General features: G+C 42.6%; 1 protein-coding gene across 1 annotated transcript; it reads left to right on the top strand.

Annotated features, from left to right (window-relative positions):
- The first annotated feature begins 352 nt into the window (after nucleotides 1-352).
- NEUROD6 (neuronal differentiation 6) lies at nucleotides 353-1,366 on the top strand. The gene has a single exon (XM_061166356.1). The coding sequence runs from the start codon at nucleotides 353-355 to the stop codon at nucleotides 1,364-1,366; it is 1,014 nt and encodes a 337-aa protein (XP_061022339.1).
- The last annotated feature ends 19,511 nt before the right edge of the window (nucleotides 1,367-20,877 follow it).

A 20,877-nucleotide genomic window follows, 5' to 3' on the forward strand; every position in this document is an offset into this window, starting at 1 on the left:
TTGATTGAATTCCACGGTCCTTTTTGTGTATTAAAAATCAGTTTAAAATCAAAGAGAAATGGAGGTAGTGGTGGTATTACAATAAATACTTTATGTTTTATTTTCTTTTGATAGTTTGCCTGTATACATTAATTCTAGTGCATGTGTCAATTTTTTTTTATAATTACTAGGCTGCACAAACTCAAAATTTTTATTTAACATAAAAAAATTAGTCCTGGAATCAGTTTTTTCTTATGTTTTCGTATTCTTATGATTAAGTCATTGAATATGTTTTACGTGTATAAACTTCAAAAATGAAAACACTTTAAATATTGTGCTGGCATTTTTTCAGGTAATTTAAGGTTAGAGAACCATGTTAACACTACCGTTTGATGAGTCTGTTGTAATGCCAGAATCCCAGATGTGCAGAAAGTTTTCTAGAGAATGCGAGGACCAGAAGCAAATTAAGAAACCAGAAAGCTTTTCCAAACAGATTGTCCTTCGAGGAAAGAGCATCAAAAGGGCCCCTGGAGAAGAGACTGAGAAAGAAGAAGAGGAGGAAGACAGGGAAGAGGAAGATGAAAACGGGTTGCCCAGAAGGAGGGGTCTTAGGAAAAAAAAGACGACCAAGCTCCGACTGGAGAGGGTCAAGTTCAGGAGACAGGAAGCTAACGCGCGGGAGAGGAACAGGATGCATGGCCTCAATGACGCCCTGGACAATTTGAGAAAAGTGGTCCCCTGCTATTCTAAAACCCAAAAACTGTCCAAAATAGAAACTTTACGACTGGCCAAAAACTACATCTGGGCACTTTCTGAAATTCTGAGAATCGGCAAGAGACCTGATCTGCTCACGTTCGTCCAAAACTTATGCAAAGGTCTTTCCCAGCCAACTACAAACTTGGTGGCAGGCTGCTTGCAGCTCAATGCCAGGAGTTTCCTGGTGGGTCAGGGCGGGGAGGCTGCACACCACACAAGGTCACCCTACTCTACCTTCTACCCACCCTACCACAGCCCTGAGCTCACCACTCCCCCAGGGCATGGAACTCTTGATAATTCCAAGTCTATGAAACCCTACAATTATTGCAGTGCGTATGAATCCTTCTATGAAAGCACTTCCCCTGAGTGTGCCAGCCCTCAGTTTGAAGGTCCCTTAAGTCCTCCCCCAATTAACTATAATGGGATATTTTCCCTGAAGCAAGAAGAAACCTTGGACTATGGCAAAAATTACAATTATGGCATGCATTACTGCGCAGTGCCGCCCAGGGGTCCCCTTGGGCAGGGTGCCATGTTCAGGTTGCCCACCGACAGCCACTTCCCTTACGACTTACATCTGCGCAGCCAGTCTCTCACCATGCAAGATGAATTAAATGCAGTTTTTCATAATTAATGAGGAAAATGAAAATAAACAGTGGTCATTCACCTCCCCCGTCTAATTAAGACAAAGCAGATGCTTGTGGGCTGAATAATTGGCACAACTCTATCTAAGGTGTTTACTAGTTTCTGGAGTGTGTTTCAACTATTGTGAGAATTTTCTATGTAATAATAAATCTCTTTTCCTATGAGAACTTCTTTTCCTTTCCTTTTGTTCTGTAAAGCACTGTGATTCTGTTTCTACTGGAAGGATTTATTTTTCATGTTTTATTTTCTTTTAAATTCATTTAATTTGTTTGAGCAAGGTGTCTAAGAATATACTGTTGACTAAAGACATGCACACAGCATAATTCAATGTCTACTTCAGTTGTACAGTAATTATGAAAATGCATGTTATTAAAATCAAATGAATAAAATGTGTTTATAATTATTAGGAATTTATATATTATGTATCTCTGAAAAATCGAACATTTAAAAAATCGAGAATAACACTAAGCTGACAATGATATTGGAAGATGATTTGAGGATGTACAACAGTATAAAAAGCTATGCAATTTTCTTTTTATTAAGAAGGAGTCTAAATGCTTTGGATTGGTAACTATTCCTCTTCAAGGATTTGCAGATGGGGTAACGTGATATTTGGGTAGGTGGTGTCATAATTTGGAACAATTATTTCAATCCTAAACAAAAAATTTTCAGCACTTGTTTTGTATTGTTCAGAAATTATCTGTACAGGTTTGTTATCACAATGTATAATTGTGTTTTTCCACCCACATTTTTAAAGCAATTAAATAGATATTTCCACTCCTAAAGGACATCTATTAGCTGTGATATTTTTGCATGATACTTATTATTTCCTGGTACACAGCTGCTTTCTGTTTCCAACCTTCCCTCCTCCCCATTTCAGAAATATTTCTGGATTTCAAAATCAGACGAGATAAAACAAATTTCTTAAACAAAATGGCCAAAGTGCTTACATGATTTCTTTCTTTTTTTTTTTTTTTTAAGTATCTTAAATGAAAGAAGTGCCCATGAGGGTTAAACATCCTGGGGAAACAATGATAAATCCTGGTAACCTTCAGCTCGAGCCGAAATTTGGTGGCAAATTTCCAGCAAACACCAGAGTGGATGTTAAAACTGGAAGGTTTTACTCGGTGCCTTTTAAATAAGTCTGGCCGATTAGAGGCTAAATTCTGTGTGAGTGTAAGTTTAAACCCTACTTGAAAAACACAAAGCAGCTCACCCTCTTAAGCACAACTAAGCCCGTTCCAAAATAAAAATCAAGGTGGCAGTGACCTCACTCCAGATGCCCTTGTGCTCAGGTTGCCTCCCGAGAGGAAGATGGGGACAGCTGCGAAGGCTTGTGAGGCCACTAGAAATGGGTCCAGGGGTGGCAGGACTGCGCGGGGCTGGTTGGGCCGGGCCAGGGGTCCGCGGCCCACGGCTGCGCCCACGCTGCCCGCTTGCGTGCCCTGCAGGCCCGACGGCCCCTCGCGGGAGGTGCGGCGAGGGGTGAAGGCTGCTTTCCTTCACCTGCGGTCGCCGGAGCTCAGGGACACGGGCTGCACTGCCCAGGCGCGGCCCGCAGTGGGCGCCCTGGGGCCTGGGGCCGCGGCTCTCGCACCCGTGTGGCCGGGGAAGAGAGTTCACCACGGTCGGAGGCGGGCCCGCCAGACCCTGCCCCGAACCGGGAGGAGGCGACCTCTTGGCGACCAGGTCCCGAAAGGTGGGAAAAGGGTTCCCCACTTTGCTTGCGCGGCCAGGCACGCGCGGCGGCGACCGCTCCAGTTTGCCCAAGTTCGGCTAAAGACCTGCTTTGTCTTGCCGCTCCACGGCTGGCGGGGATTCTTGAGCCAAGTTCGAGAGACGCAGCTTCCCCGGTCCCCAAGCTCCCCCTGCCTTAAGCACCCCGTCCCGCGGCGCGCACGGCTGCTGCGCTCCCAGGGGCAAGGGTGCCAGGAGTCGCTGGCGCGGGACTGGACGGGTGATGAAAGCACTCGCTCCTTCAAACCCCTCGAAGGCAGGGGCAGAGGAGTCGGGAAAGGGGAAACCGAGTGCCCCTTAGGGACAGAGAGAAGTTTGCCTTAGGTAGAGAGGCAGCCGCCTGTCCCCTCTGTGTCGCGGACGCAGGAGTGACTGGCCGTTGCTTCCTCGCATCCTCGCACACCTGCCCTTCCCTGGGACTGTGTCCTGGACTGCCTGGCCTCGTTAAGGCCCCCTAGACGCTGAGTCTGATCATTGCTCACCCTGTCTGAGCAAAGAGCACGAAAGTGAGGAAGCATCTGGAACTAGAAGAATCTGTTGTGTTTGATTTTTAAAACAGGCAGTTCTGTTTAGCCTTTAGAGGAATAGGTGCGGTCTCCTCCCTACCCTTGTTCTCTCTAAGGTGACTCGCAATGAGCCTTCTCAGTGTCTTGTTGGTCCAGAAAACCTTTAAAAACTGTTAGTGTTTCCACGGTCAGAAACTTATGTTGGAAGTAGAGGCTGCAACAGGAGATGTGTTCTCTTGTCTCCCTTCTGGTGATTTGGGAGAGCTACGAAGCAAAGCAGCTGGCTGAATGTCTGGGGAAGAAGCAAACATTCAGAAAAAGCGTCTCATCTGAGAGCTTTCTTCACATGAAATTCAAGCAAGAGTGGGACTGTAGGCGAAGACCCCAGAGATAATGAAATTTCTTCCGTAATTTGGATGCACAAATCTGATGTGTGCTCTCTCCTGCAGTGGACTGATGGAATCCAGGATACTGTGCTGTGTGTGAGCAAGGTGTGTGGGACTGACTCCTGCGACTTAATCATCCTTCAGATCTCAGATGACTCCTGGAATCACCCAGTTGCCCCCTTTACACTCACCAAGGGCAGAGTATCAGTTCTCTTCCTTAGTACGGCTGACTCTGTTCCCTGTTGACTGCAACCCCAAGAAATCATATGATTTGTTCATTCATACACCAACATCACAGATGCAATGCCCTGCAGAATCCTTTTAAGTGATACTTTTATGGTATCACTCCAATGGAAGAGCAAATAGTAGAGAACAGAGACTGCAGTTTAGGATCAGGAAGGCCTGGAGACAGACAGATTTGGGTCAGAATGCTGCCTCACTGCTAACCTGTTATTGCAACCACAGTGAGATGGTACACAGCACCCAGGAGGCTTAAGGTCAGGATAACTTAGCTCCTTGCCCACTTCCTGGCCTCATACTTTCCTTACCTCCCAGGATGAGAGGTCTTTACTGTCTTTGAAATTGATTAAGCATCTCTTCTCTTGAGCTGTTATGTGACTCCCATATTTAACTTCTCAAAAGTTTGTCTTTTCTCCTTCAACAGGATTAATATATATTATATATATATACATACACATCATATATATATATATACACACATCTATATAAGTGGTCTTAACAAAGTAAAGATGCATTTCTCTTTCATATAAGAGAAGCAAGTAGGTAATGTAGGACTTGTATGACTGTCCAAAGGCACCAGAAGCTTAGTCTCCATCTCCCTTTCTACTCCACTAAACTTAGTATGGGCCTTTCATTCTCAAGTTCACCTCATGGCCCAAGATGGCTGCTGGAGTTCTAGTCATTGCATCCCCATTCCAATTAAGAAGCAGAAAAGAGGGTGGCGAAAGGATATGCCGCCTACCTGATCAGATCCCTTTAGAGAATATTTATGAAAGCCCACCCTCAATGACTCTACTTATATTTCACTGACCACTTCTAGATTTAAGAAAAGCTGCAAAATACATTCTTTTTATCAGAACATAGTGCCACCTGGAATGAATTCAGGTCCTGTGAATAAGAAAAACAAAAAGGAGAAAATGGATGGTGGTTAGGCATCTAGTATCTAGCAATCTCTGCCATGCATCTCCTCTAAATTCTGAAGCCTCAAGGTTTGAACCTCACCTTATACACTGTGAGGACCTCCTCTGCAGTTTGCCTTGCACATCATAGGTATTCATTATAATTTTCAGTTGTTTCGAAAATCCTCATGATGGTTCGGGACGGTAACATTTCAGGACATGTCTTCCATCTGTGTGCTAATGAGATACACTGCATGTCAAATCTCCACCGGACCACTGATGCAGTACATCCATCCTTCATCAGTACCCCTTGAGGGACTGTCTTGAATCACACTGACCTTTATATCCCCACACTGCACTGCTCCTGGCCTCCAACATAACACTTTCGTGCCACCCATGGCATCACCTGCCTAACTCACATGAGTTTAGCCTGCCAGATAAGAGGTTTAGTACAGTAAGCCCCATCCCTTCCCAGCTGTATGGTTTGCTTACCTCTTTCCAAGACCAATGCCTTTAACTCTGCTGTTCACCAGTTCCTTCTCTTCTCTGAGATCTTATACTTTTCCTAAGTATTCTTTTTTTTCTGTTTCTACTATCTCTTTCCTCTTTGACTACATACATTCATGCTACCAAATGGTTTCTTTGGCTTTCCCAGATTATAGACTCTAAGCAGATTTGTTCTTAAGTCCAGTCCTCCTCCTCTCTCCTTGTGAAATGCAAGACCTCCAGTCTCTTGCTCTCTGGATTTTGGAAACATTTAAGGAGAGCATTTCTTCTCAGTCATGCCCCCATGCACAGGTTGCCTATGCCGGTGCCACCTCCAATGAAGCATTATGTGGCTGAAGTTATACTGTGTAGCCCACCCAGTGTCACTGATCCACCTTTGACCCCCATTAAATGTCTTCTGAGTATTTGTGATCTCTGTTGAAACTGCTTTCCTTCTCTCTCACCTCTGTGCGGGTCTCTGGCTTATAAGGAAAAATATGTTCATATTTTGAAGAGAGGGCAGAGTTCTTGAGTTCCTGATAAGGGTCTCTGGCTTTAATCACCCAGCTCTCTTGGTCCCAAGGCACTCAGGCACAGGGAGACGGGTCTGGGTGGGTTCAAACATGGCCTCCTGTTTTTTCAAAGCTACTGCAGCTTGTCTCTCCTTGGACCTGATACTGAGTTGTCTTCAATGCATCTGAGCCATTCCATATGTGTGGGGTATCCTCCCTTTCCAACAGGGACCCTATTTATTAATCAGGTTTCCAGTGGAAACCCCAAATAGGATAAGGTTCAAGTTCTTCCTGTGAGCAGCTGTATACCAGGAACATAGGAAGGGGAGGGTCTATACGCTATACTCTTATACTAAAGTATATTAACATGATGCTCTAACCTAGGCAGAAACCCAGCTATATATATGAGATGTGCTCAATCATATTTGACTTTGTGATCTCACAGACTATAGCCCACCAGCCTCCTCTATCCGTGTGATTTTCTAGGCAAGAATAGAGGAATGGGTTGCCGTGCCCTCCTCCAGGGGATCTTCCTGACTCAAGGATTGAACCTGCCTCTCTTGCCTCTCCTACACTGGCAGACCGATTCTTTACCACTGAGCCACCTGGGAAGCACTGTGTATATAAGGCTTTCTTTCCAAACTGGAGAATCAAACCAAAGCAGCAACAAAAGACCCTTTGTCTTTGTAAAGCCCCCACCTAGACTTTTCCCCTCTTTCCTTCCTAGCCAAAGTCCTGCAATAAGTACGTGTCTCCAGAATGTCTCACCTTCTTTAGCACCTTCTCTCTTTAATCTGCTGTAGCCCTTCTTTCATCTTTACCACCCGAGGCTCCATGTATTTTAACATTTACCCCTACAATATCCTTTTAACAAAGCATATTAATGTTTCAAAGAAAGAACTGTGCCCCAGCCAACAAGAAGCTGCCATGGGCTTAGCAGCCAGTGAACCAGCCCTGGGGCAAGCGCAGTGCCCCTGTGGTGCCTCTGGGAGGCGAAGGGCTGGGAGAAAAGAATGTGGCTCCACATGCTAGTTGGGCGCTGTGGGCCAAGGAAGGAGGTGGACATCCTGGACCAGAGAGGGTTTAGACAGATAGATAAATAAATAAATAAGAAAAAGGAAGGGGGTGGTGGTGAAGCGTGTGTAAAAACCATTGACAAAAAGAATTGAGATATTAAATTGGAAAAGATGACTAGAGCTCTCATCATACAAGGCCCTAGGGGCCAGGCGGGGAATATCAAAGATCACCCAAGGGTGTTAAGGCTGAGAGCCCAGCTTTTTCAGTTACTTCCATTAGCTTTGCACCCCTGGGCAAGCAACACTCATGATATTGGAGATTCTTAGTTTCTGATAAAATAAGGTTCATACGAAGAAACAGTTTACTGATATTCGATGATTTTCATTCAATCCTTATTCTCTTTGCTGTCTCTCTGGCTGCTTCTGCCCTCCCAAGCTATTGTGGGTTTCCTCTCACTTTTTAAACTATCCTTCTGTCTGCTTTACAAGCCTGTCCTCCTCTCACCTTTCCTCAGCCCTTTGTACCTCTTCCTTGTCTTGCAGACCCCACTTCTGCTCCTGTCCCCTCTATATGAAAACTATGAGATCTGCACTTACGTCCACCAAATGTCTTCACTTGAATATCCCATTGTCTTCTAAAACAAACTCCAAAACACTACCCTACCCACTCCTGCCAGCCTTAATCCAGAACATTACTGAAGTTTCCTATGAATAAAGTCTCTGAGCTTTCTTTGTTTAAAAGAGCACAAATGTGAAAAACATTTCATTTAAAAGAAAAAATATTTCTTATATTTCCTTCTTTTTCTGGCCATTGCCCTTTGAGGTTAGTCTTCAGGTTCTGTTGACTCCCCTTACCCCTTCACATCTAGACTAATTTACCAATCCCCAAACTAATTACTTCCTGGTGGCTCAGTCTGTAAAGAATATGCATGCAATTCAAGAGACCTGGATTTGATTCCTGGGTCTGAAAAGATCCCCTGGAGAAGGAAATGGCAACTCACTCCAGTTTTCCTGCTGGGAAATTCCCACGGATAGAGGAGCTTGGCAGGCTACAGTCCATGGGGTCACAAGTCGAACATGACTTAGCGACTGAATAACCACCACCAAGCTAATCACCCCTACTCCACCCTTTCTCCTTCTAGCCAATTTCCCAAGGTCAGCTTAATCCTCCCAAACTACTCTAACACTCAAATCCCTTGGAGTAACATCTTTCACAGTTCTCATTTTCTATCTGATGAATGATAAAAATTTTTCATTTATCTAAATTCTCCATATTGAAAGTTAAATCAACTGCCGACCTCATATAGGAGTTTAAAATTTATAAAGCACATTTCACGTATTCAGCTTATTTAATCCTGGGAACTTTATCATGTGATAATAATCCCTATGATTCTTATTTTATTGGAAACAGAATCAGCCAAGTCATATCACTCGTCCATGGGCACAGAGCCCACAGACGTAAGTGGACAAAGCCAGTTCTCAGATTTTTGCCCCTTAGTTGAGCACCTAAGGTGTCATGTCCTCTTTTCCAACATGATATCCTGTTTCATTATATAAATGGTTTTCACCCACTTTTTTTTTTTTTTTAAAGCATCAGTACCCTTTATTTTCAGATGATTTGTTAGGAGGTAGTATACACATGAAAATGTTTCTGACCTTGGTAAGGATAGGTCTTTACCTATCAAGAACCAAGACACTCCCCATCCCTGCCCTAGCTCCTGAGATATCTCTGAGGAGCAAGATTAGACAACGTCTACTCTACAGACATACATGCTTGCAAGCTAAGTGGCTTCAGTTGTATCTCTTTCTGACATCATGGACTGTAGCTGCCAGGCTCCTCTGTCAATGGGATTCCCAGGCAAGAATAGTGGAGTGGGGTGCCATCCTCCTCCAGGGGAATCTTCCTGACCCAGGGATTGAACCCATATCTTTTACATTTCCTGCATTGGCAGGCAGGTTCTTTATCACTAGCACAACATGGGAAGTTCCTACAGGTATACATCCTGGTTGAACATGTTTACTGTATGTTGATCCTCCAGCTGTTGAGACGTCCCCATTTCTATTCTTTACCATTTCAAACTCATGTGTCCTTCAAGGCCACCTACATGAAGCCTCCCTCTGGTGTGTAGTGACATCATCATGCTGCTCTGAAGTCACAGCTCTATTGTTTGGATCACATAGTTGTCAACTAAATGCTCACTATCTAGACATCATGTTATAGACAAAATCTCATTTAGGTCATACACGGCTATTTTTTTAAACTTTTTATTTTGTATTGGGATATAGCTGATTAACAATGTTGTGATAGTCTTAGGTGAACAGCAAAGGGATTCAGCCATACATATACATGTAAACATGCCTTGCTATTTAAGTTAGAGATTTGACTAGATTGTACTAGATTGTACACTCTATGTGAGCAGGGGCAATGTTTTAATCCTCTTTGTGTCTCTATGGGGCATGCACTCATTAAGTTCTTGATTCATTGATTGTAATTAGTGCTATAAGCTCTTGTTTTATTACAGAGTAACCTCAGTTCAAAGGTAAAACAGCACAAACCTTTCATATCCAACAACACTGAGCAACCGTGTAAGATTCAGATTTTTCACCTTTAAAGTGAGAATAACACGTATGTCATAGGGTTGTGAAGATAAAATACAATCTTTATGAAAAGTGCTTAGCCCACTTCCTGATTCAAATTAAGCAAGCAGCTGATGAAACTGCTATTATTTCCCTTACAAATATGGTATAAGCATATTTTTATACCTTGTTTCTCTCCAAAGTTTGAAAAAGGCAGTACTGCCATGAGAACTCTGAGGAAGAGATGTTGAAGAATCTTTTTAATATCAGGAAGGGGAGGATGACCCAAATAAGTGCAGAGAATTTACACTGGAGTAGAAAGTAGAAACCAAAAAAGAAAAAGTTTAAAGGACTCATCAGAATTGCCTACAAGAATCCAATCAAGTCCTAGATTTGGAGGTCAGGATTCTCAAGTTTTGCATCAAAATCACCCAGAGGTCATTTTTTTGGAACATCAATACTCAGGTTCCATCTCTCTTACTAAATCCTTTGCTACTTCATCACCTGGTCCACATACGTCCCTGGAATGCCAATACCAGAGACATTGATATGGTATGTTTGTGACTCTTTGTGACCCCATGGACTATAGCCCACCAGGCTCCTCTGTCCATGGGTTTCTCCAGGCAAGAATACTGGAGTGGTTTCCCATTTCCTTCTCCAGGGGATCTTCCTGACCCAGGGATCAAACCTGGGTCTCAAGCATTGCAGGCATATTCTTTACCGTGTAAGCCACCACGGACGCCCCCCAAAACATATTAACTCCTGCTAAATCTGAACAGTATGAATATTTTTCTAAGTACAAGTTTGACTGAGGTTGTGCGTTGTGATTCAAATTTAGTATAGTGAACTTAATATATTGTTAATAAAATAAAAAATGGAGTTCCTCCCATATAGTAAAAGTACTGGTTCATCTGAAACTTTGTTTCATATACACACACTCTCTCACATAGAGAGTACAATGTATTTTATGACATCAAATGTCGGGTAAAGATGAATGAAAGAAAAGCTGAAATGTCTTTTCAACTCTCAGAAAGATAGTTGGATATAGACTGTGGAAAAGAACTAAGAAGAGGAAGAATTCTGGGTGCCCATTAGTGTTTGGCGATTGATAGATGAATTGAAAGAATTGATGCTTTTGAACTGTGGTGGTGGAGAAGACTCTTGAGAGTCCCCTGGACAGCAAAGAGATCAAACCAGTCAATCCTAAAGGATATCAACTCTGAATATTGATTGGCAGGACTGATGCTGAAGCTCCAATACTTTGGCCACCTGATGCGAACTGCCAACTCATTGGGAAAGACTCTGATGCTGAGAAAGATTGAGGACAAAAGGAGAAGAAAGTGGCTGAGGATGAAATTCTTAAATAGTAGCACCAATGCAATGGACATGAACTTGAGCAAACTCTGGGAGATAGTGGGGGACAGGGAAGACTGGAGTGCTGTAGTCCATGGGGTCACAAAGAACAACTGAACAACATTAGTGTTTGTGTTAAACAAGAAAGGAAGTGCAGTTCCAACATGAGTCTCAGCCTTTGTACAGCAGAATTGGTCAGGAATATCACAGGTGTGTGATCTGCTGAGACACAAAGGTTGTTTTTCTTTCCAACTTTTGAGCAGTCAGCACTCTAGGCAAAAAGCTGGATAAACATGTAGAAGACCCTGAGATAAGCCATTAGAGAGCAATGGTACCCAACTATTTTGGCATTCTTCCTGGTACACTTTTGAAATACATGCACTCTTAAATCCCCCTTGCTGAACATTCTGTATTTATTTCTTCTCAAAATATAATGGAAGTAAAATTAGTCATAAAGGATTTTTTTGTGTGTTTGTTTTTTTTTTTTTTTTTTGTCATACATTTATATGAATCAGCCATGGATTTACATGTATTCCCAATCCCGATCCCCCCTCCCACCTCCCTCTCCACCTGATTCCTCCGGGCTTTAAGACATAACCCGAAATAACAGAGGACATCCACATGGATCCTGACCTGAGACTGTCCCTCCTCTTTTGTGATAAAAAACAGACTTGCATTAAATACAGGAGCATTAAATACAGATTTCCTCATGGCAGTATCTTAAAAGATTGTGGGCTTATCCCAATGCATAGGGCTTTCCTGGTGGCTCAGGGGGTAAAAAATCCATGTGCAATGCAGGAAACGGGGGTTCGATCCCGGGTTGGGAAGATCCCCTGCAGGAGGAAATGGCAACCCACTCCGGTATTTTTGCCAGGAAAACCCCATGGACAGAGGAGCCTGGCGGGCTATAATCCATAGGGTTGCAAATAGTTGGATATGACTGAGAAGCTCAGCACACATGCACATAATGGATAAATTGGCCTTTGTGCATGTTCTCCAAGAATGTCTTGTGCACTTGGAAAATAAAAGAGCTATCTTCCCAACCAACTTTTAAAATTTTATTATTTACTGCATCTGGAGACTTGCAAATTCCCACTGAGTAACCATGCAAGGGAGTCCCATGTCACATCAAAGAGGATCTAGACAGGAATGTAGACTGACCAGCACCAGCAGAAAACTGGAATTGTAGTAAAAAAAAAAGGAAACTGTGACAGAATCTCACCTTCCCTGTTATATATTCAGGACTCTGTAGACATAGATTTCAATTAGTATGTGACTCAATGCCAATGAAGAGAGGAATAGAAGTATCGCCAAGCTTCCTTACAAAACACTAGGGCAACACTTCTGTAATAGCTGTATGCCTTTAAAAAAGGCATATTTATGAATTCTTAGAGGTTTCATTTTATTTTTTAAATTAATTAATTTATTTTAATTGGAGACTAATTACTTTACAATATTGTAGTGGTTTTCTTTAATTCAACAAATCAATGCTGTTTGCTCCTTAAAGGAATGTCTGTGAAAAATTGCTTCTAATATTTGAAACTTTCAAGGGTGTGTCATTTACATTTTAAAGATTCTACTCTAACTGATGATGCTTCCGGCATTAGATGATGATTTAGTAATTATAACACCATCATAACACAGTCCCCCATTTTGCCAACTAAACTACTTTGCATGGTTAGAAACATGCTGAATATAAAAGGAAACTGAATCACAGTTGCAGTTTGATAACTGAAAGACTCATAAGCATTCAGTGAATGCTTAGAAAAGTACAATATTTCAAAAATATAAGTGGGATTTACTTATAAAAGAGGATTTTCATATCAGCCCTAGGATATAGTGCTGGATATAGTAATTCCATGAGGATCATGTAATTTACTAAATTAAAAGACGCTAACTCATTGGGAGGAAAGTTATGAGCAACCTGGATAGCATATTAAAAAGCAGAGACATTACTTTGCCAACAAAGGTCCATCTAGTCAAGGCTATGGTTTTTCCAGTAGGCAGGTATGGATGTGAGAGTTGGACGGTGAGGAAAGCTGAGTGCCGAAAAAATGATGCTTTTGAACTGTGGTGTTGGAGAGGACTCTTGAGAGTCCCTTGGACTGCAAGGAGATCCAACCGGTCCATCCTAAAGGAGATCAGTCCTGGGTGTTCATTGGAAGAACTATGCTGAAGCTGAAACTCCAATACTTTGGCCACCTCATGTGAAGAGTTGACTCATTGGAAAAGACCCTGATGCTGGGAGGATCGGGGGCAGGAGGAGAAGGGGATGACAGAGGATGAGATGGTTGGACGGCATCATCGACTTGATGGACATGAGTTTGAGTAAACTCTGGGAGTTTGTGATGGACAGGGAGGCCTGGCGTGCTGCAATTCATCGGGTTGCAAAGAGTCGGACATGACTGAGTGACTGAACTGAACTGAATTGAACTGAACTGATGACCAGCTACTTTAAAAAAACAAACAAACAAAAAACAACAATATAGTGGGTGTTGGCCTTCATCTTTTTCTGTACCAACAAGAGGAGAAAAACGAAGGATTCAATGAGAGTTGTTTATTCAACAATCACTGACTGTGTCCCTGCTCTAATGAGTTCTTTGTTGCTGTGGGCAGTGAGGATACAGTGACACAAGATGAGACAAGCTCCCTGATCTCATGGAGTTTCTGGTGTGGTGAGGATGCCCGTGTGTCCTTCACCCAGGTAAGAGGCTGTTCAGCAGTGCCGCCTTGCACCATGTGCTACTAAGAGGGTGCCATGAAAAGGGTGAGCACTGTGGTGAGCAGGCTAGGTGTGGTCCTTGCTCTCTTGGATCCTGACAAATCGAGGCCAAAAGGGCACCTGTTCACTCAACAAATTGTTACTCAAATGCTATTTTTCAGAAACTGCATTAGATGTGGAAAACACAGAAATGAAAAAGACTCCACCACTCTCCAAGAACAGATCAAGGAGTGCAAGTCAGAAGATAGACATTTAGATGAGTGTAAATTCAGTTCAGTTCAGTCACTCAGTCATGTCCAACTCTTTGCAACCCCTTGAACCATAGCACGCCAGGCCTCCCTGTCCATCACCAACTCCCAGAATCCACCCAAACCAATGTCCATTGAGTCAGTGATGCCATCCAAGCATCTCATCCTCTGTTGCCCCCTTCTCCTCCCACCCTCAGTCTTTCCCAGCATCAGGGTCTTTTCAAATGAGTCAGCTCTTTGCATCAGGTGGCCAAAGTATTGGAGTTTCAACTTCAACATCAGTCCTTCCAATGAACACCCAGGACTGATCTCCTCTAGAATGGACTGGTTGGATCTCCTTGCAGTCCAAGGGACTCTCAAGAGTCTTCTCCAACACCACAGCTCAAAAGCAACAATTCTTCGGCGCTCAGCCTTCTTTATAGTCCAACTCTCACATCCATACATGACCACTGGAAAAACCATAGCCTTGACTAGACGGACCTTTGTTGGCAAAGTAATGTCTCTGCTTTTTAATATGCTGCCTAGGTTGGTCATAACTTTTCTTCCAAGGAGTAAGCATCTTTTAATTTCATGGCTACAATCACCATCTGCAGTGATTTTGAAGCCCCAAAAAATAAAGTCAGCCACTGTTTCCACTGTTTCCCCATCTATTTGCCATGAAGTGATGGGACCAGATGCCGTTATCTTAGTTTCCTGAATGTGGACCTTTAAGCCACTTTTTCACTCTCCTCTTTCACTTTCATCAAGTGGCTCTTTAGTTCTTCTTCACTTTCTGCCATAAGGATGGTGTCATCTGCATATCTCAGGTTATTGATATTTCTCCCGGCAATCTTGATTCCAGCTTGTGCTTCCTTCAGCCCAGTGTTTCTCATGATGTACTCTGCATATAAGCTAAATAAGCAGGGTGACAATATATAGCCTTAACATACTCTTTTTCCTATTTGGAACCACTCTTGTTCCATGTCAGTTCTAACTGTTGCTTCCCGACCTGCCTACATGTTTCTCAAGAGGCAGGTCAGGTGCTCTGGTATTCCCATCTCTTTCAGAATTTTCCACAGTTTATTGTGATCTACACAGTCAAAGGCTTTGGCATAGTCAATAAACCAGGGGTAGATGTTTTTCTGGAATTCTTTCGCTTTTTCGATGATCCAGCGGATGTTGGCAATTTGATCTCTGGTTCCTCTGCCTTTTCTAAAACCGGCTTGAACATCTAGAAGTTCACGGTTCACATATTGCTGAAGCCTGGATTGGACAATTTTGAGCGTTACTTTACTAGCATGTGAGATGAGTGCAATTGTGCGGTAGTTTGAGCATTCTTAGGAATTGTTTTTATTTGGGATTGGAATGAAAACTGACCTTTTCCAATCCTGTGGCCACTGCTGAATTTTCCAAATTTCCTGATATATTGAGTGCAGCACTTTCACAGCATCATTTTTCAGGATTTGAAATAGCTCAACTGGAATTTCATCACCTCAACTACCTTTGTTCATAGTGATGCTTTCTAAGGCCCACTTGACTTCACATTCTAGGATGTCTGGCTCTAGGTGAGTGATCACACTATCGTGATTATCTGGGTTTTGAAGAGCTTTTTTTTGTACAGTTCTTCTGTGTATTCTTGCCACCTCTTCTTAATATCTTCTGCTTCTGTTAGGTCCATACCATTTCTGTCCTTTATTGAGCCCATCTTTGCATGAAATATTCCCTTGGTATCTCTAATTTACTTGAAGAGATCTCTAGTCTTTCCCATTCTGTTGTTTTCCTCTATTTCTTTGCAATGATTGCTGAGGAAGGCTTTCTTATCTCTCCTTGCTATTCTTTGGAACTCTGCATTCAAATGGGAATATCTTTCCTTTTCTCCATTGCTTTTCACTTCTCTTCTTTTCACAGCTATTTGTAAGGCTCTTCAGGCAGCCATTTTGCTTTTTTGCATTTCTTTTGCATGGGGATGGTCTTGATCCCTGTCTCCTGTACAATGTCACAAACCTCCATCCATAGTTCATCAGGCACTCTGTCTATCAGATCTAGTCCCTTAAATCTATTTCTCACTTCCACTGTATAATCATAAGGGATTTGATTTAGGTCATACCTGAATGGTCTCGTGGTTTTTCCTACTTTCTTCAATTTAAGTCTGAATTTGGCAATAAGGAGTTCATGATCCAAGCCACAGTCAGCTCCTAGTCTTGTTTTTGCTGACTGTATAGAGCTTCTCCATCTTTGGCTGCAAAGAATATAATCAATCTGATTTCGGTGTTGACCATCTGGAGATGTCCATGTATAGAGTCTTCTCTTGTGTTGTTGGAAGAGGGGTTTGCTATGACCAGTGCATTCTCTTGGCAGAACTCTATTAACCTTTGTCCTGCTTCATTCTGTACTCCAAGGCCAAATTTGCCTGTTACTCCAGGTGTTTCTTTACTTCCTATTTTGCATTCCAATCCCCTATAATGAAAAGGATATCTTTTTTGGGTGTTAGTTCTAGAAGGTCTTGTAGGTCTTCATAGAACTGTTCAGCTTCTTCAGCATTACTGGTCGAGGCATAGACTTGGATTACCATGATATTGAATGGCTTGCCTTGGAAACGAACAGAGTTCATTCTGTTGTTTTTGAGATTTCATCCAAGTACTGCATTTCAGACTCTTTTGTTGACTATGATGACTATTCCATTTCTTCTAAGGGATTCCTGCCTACAGTAGTAGATATAATGGTCATCTGAGTTAAATTCACCCATTCCAGTCCATCTTAGTTCACTGATTCTTAGAATGTCGATGTTCACTCTTATCATCTGTTTGATCACTTCCAATTTGCCTTGATTCATGGACCTAACATTCCAGGTTCCTATGCAATATTGCTTTTTACAGCATCGAACCTTGCTTCTATCACCAGTCCCATCCAAAACTGGGTGTTGTTTATGCTTTGGCTCCATCCCTTCATTCTTTCTGGAGTTATTTCTCCACTGATCTCCAATAGCATTTTGGGCACCTACCAACCTGGGGAGTTCCTCTTTCAGTGTCCTATCTTTTTGCCTTTTCATACTGTTCATGGAGTTCTCAAGGCAAGAACACTGAAGTGGTTTGCCATTCCCTTCTCCAGTGGATCACACTCTGTCAGACCTCTCCACCATGACCCATCTGTCTTGGGTGGCCCCACACGGCATGGCTTAGTTTCATTGAGTTAGACAAGGCTGTGGTCCTGTGATCAGATTGGCCTGTTGTCTGTGATTGCGGTTTCAGTCTGTCTGCCCTCTGATGCCCTCTCTCAGTGCCTACCATCTTACTTGGGTTTCTCTTACCTTGGATGTGGGGTATCTCTTCACGGCTGCTCCAGCAAAGTGCAGCCACTGCTCCTTACCTCAGGCCTGGGGTAGCTCCTCTCAGCAGCACCTGGCGCAGCCGCCGCGCCTGTGCACCGTCGCAGCCGTGAGCATAATTTAGTAAATGAAAAACTCTAGTGGAGTGGACACAAATGGAGGCATAATCCACTCTGCCTCTGTGACAGAGCTATGCAGGGTGCAAGATGAGTTTTCCAGAGGAGACACCTGAGCTGGGCTGTGGTGAGTTAGAGACATTTATTTCGTAGGTGGACTGATGTGAGAAGGTGTTAGGTAGTGATGCTTCTTCTCTTGTTACATTGCCATCCAGATGGAGGTATGATATCCTTGGCTTCTCGTTAACCTCCTAAACCCTCTCTCTGGAAAAGAACTGTCTTAATCTGATTGGAAGATATTGGAAAAGAACACTGGATGTTCTTGGCTCAGCTCCTCCTTCTTTCCAGGCAGCCTGCTCTTGTGTGTTCCCAAGAGTTCCCAGTTGAGGAACTGTCGGGGGGTCTGCCATGGTCCAGGGTCTTCTGTGATTATTAGGAACAGCCTGTCCCTTTCTAGGGTTGAGTTAGCAAGCTCATTTAGCTCACACTCTGAGCAACATTTTCTGACCTTAACTTTCTCAATTATAGAATTGATCTTTGGCTTCCATCTGCCTTATTTATTATCTTATGAAGCAGTTGGTTTTGAATGGGAAGTGGATGTTACTTACTGGGAACCCCCTCCCCCAAAGACTCTAATAGAAGAGAGAATCAGGCAGAAATGTTCACCTGGAGCGGGGAAGTGCAAATCTCTTTCAGGTTGCAAGTCTATTTGAAGAGGATGTCTGGAATAAGGAAGGATCGGTCTGAGGTGAGCCTAGATTAGCTAAGGCCACACCATGGAAAGCCTTGCAGGTCTGCAGGGGAAGTCTGCTGAAGGATCTTACACAGAGGAGTACATCAGCAAATTTACATTTTATTGCTGTGGTTACAAAGTGAGAAGCGCAACCAGAACTCAGAAACCAATCAGAAAATAGTTCTAATAAAAGATGACGATGGGATAGAAAGGAAGGGAGAGACCTAAAGGGAGATGAATAGAGAGAAATCACAGTACATATTTGCTGGACCCAAGAAAAACGGTGACACATCTGTGACCTGGATCAGGCAAATTGGGATAAGAAAGCTCTCAGTTTTTAACTGGTTGAAACTAAATGCCTTGTGGACAGTCATGGTTCAGTTATGTTTAGATGGTTCAATGGCAGCTCTGTAAGTCTGGAGTTCAGGAAACTTTCCTGGTGGTTCAGTAGCTAAGACTCCTCACTTACAGTGCAGGGGTTGTGGGTTCAATCCCTGGTCAGGGAACCAAGATCCCATAGGCCACACAGCGTGGCAGGAAAAAAAAAAAAAAAGCCTGGAGCTCAGAAGAAGTCTGAGCTGCAGCTCTAAACTTAGGGGTATGAATAGACCTAAACCCAGAGTGTGGGTTCTGAAAAGAAAACAGGAGTAAGACTAGAGAAGGAGTAAGACTAGAGCACTGATAATGTTTCTCTAAGCACAGCCCTGATGCTGGGACGGATTGGGGGCAGGAGGAGAAGGGGATGACAGAGGATGAGGTGGTTGGATGGCATCGATGGACATGGGTTTGAGTAAACTCCGGGAGTTGGTGATGGGCAGGGAGGCCTGGCGTGTTGTGATTCATGGGGTCGCAGAGAGTCAGACACGGCTGAGCAACTGAACTGAACTGAACTGAAGCACAGTCCCCTCCAGTGCTAAATATGCCACAGGGCAAGTTCTCTGTTTGCCTTTGGAGTTGTCATCCCAGATTCCTCTCAAAACTGCTGTAGGACGCGTAGTGTAACTGTACCAAAATGGGCCTCTGATTTCTGGATAGGATTAATAAGGAACATGTGGAGAAATTAAAACATGATTCCTAATTTTTTTTAAGTTTTTGTTGTAAAGTTCTGTGTCATGAAATCTGATGGTAATAAGGAGAGGCTGAAACTGACCACTTACACCTTATTCTATTACTTAAGCTGAACAATCAGTTTAGGAAGTGACAGGAATATTTTTTAAAACCTCTCTAATCCTCAATATTTTTATTTGCAATTGTGAGAACCATAACAATTGCTTGGTAGCACTTAGGGGAAGATTTAATTAGATATTGTATGTAAATTACTCAGCATGACTGACACATAGTGAGTGCTCAATAAATAATAGTATTATTTTGTGTGAAGTAGCTGAACATTTAGATGATACAATTCCAATTACTCACATGCAGATTACCCATAGTACTGTTTTTTAAGTACAAGTTAGTATTTCTCTTTTCTATCTCCTCCTTTCATCGCCAGCTTGTGTTATGCTGGGAAAGCCAGATAACTGTCATATTATCTGATACCAAATATAATTAGGAAGAAAACTCTGTAGCCAAAACAATACATATTTAAAGTCATATATAAACATTTTTTGTATTATTTGTGAATATAGATTTTTCATACCACTATTCCCTATTGTTAGAAGTTCCCTTTGATATGGAGCCTAGGAACACAGCGGGGAACTAGGCCATCTGACTTAGCTGTGACCCCACCATCCACCCCAAATAATAGAGATGAAGCTACTTCCCACAGAAGAGAAGGGAAATGAATATTAATGAATGTTTATTGAAACTACTATAGGACCAGCACTATGTTATACTTCTTTATAGTTCATTTTTATATATTCCTCCCAACAATGCAAGGAGATTAGTTTATTACAAGAATCTCATTTTTCAGCCAAAAATTAAGGTTCAGAGCAGTGAAGCAACTTGTCCAAGAGATGAATGATGAACCCAGAATTCAACCCAGGTCTCTCTGATAGGCAGCCTCACAGTCTCCTCATGAACCCCATTCTCCCCCAGAGAATTTCAGTAGCTCAATTAATGATGTTTCTTTGAGGAAGGTCTCATCTATGCACTTCTCTTGTGTTTTCTCATTTAATCCTCCCAACAAATTGGAGGGGGTTGGCATATACTGTTATTAGATCCCTCAGGAAACTGAAACACGAAAACTAACCAGGTTCCCACAGTTGAGAAGTGATGGGGAGAATTGGATCCAAGGGAGTCTGCCTCCAGACCCCACACTTTCCACACCAAACTAAACAGTCTCAGATAAGACAACTAACCAGAACTGTCAAAGTTGTGCACTGACATGAAAGTATGATTAGGTTCTATCCAGCAGAGGAGAGAAAAATGATAAGCAATATGATAAAGATGTCACCTATAAAACGGGACAAAACATTTGCAACAACTTAGTTCCCACCTGGCCGTACCAGGAGACTGACTGTTACTGACAAGTAATACAGCGATTCTTTATCAACCCAGTTATCCAACTTGAGCAAAATTGTTTTCTCTCTAAAAATTTGGTATTAAGGGAAATAGTAAATGAACTCTTAAGCTTTCAAAATGATAATCTAGCATTACTTAAAAGTCTACAAATTTGTTCCTAAATGTATTTAAATCTTACCAGTGAACATGATGCTTGGTTATT

Source organism: Dama dama, chromosome 18 (assembly GCF_033118175.1).
Source record: "Dama dama isolate Ldn47 chromosome 18, ASM3311817v1, whole genome shotgun sequence".
Lineage (NCBI taxonomy): Eukaryota > Metazoa > Chordata > Mammalia > Artiodactyla > Cervidae > Dama > Dama dama.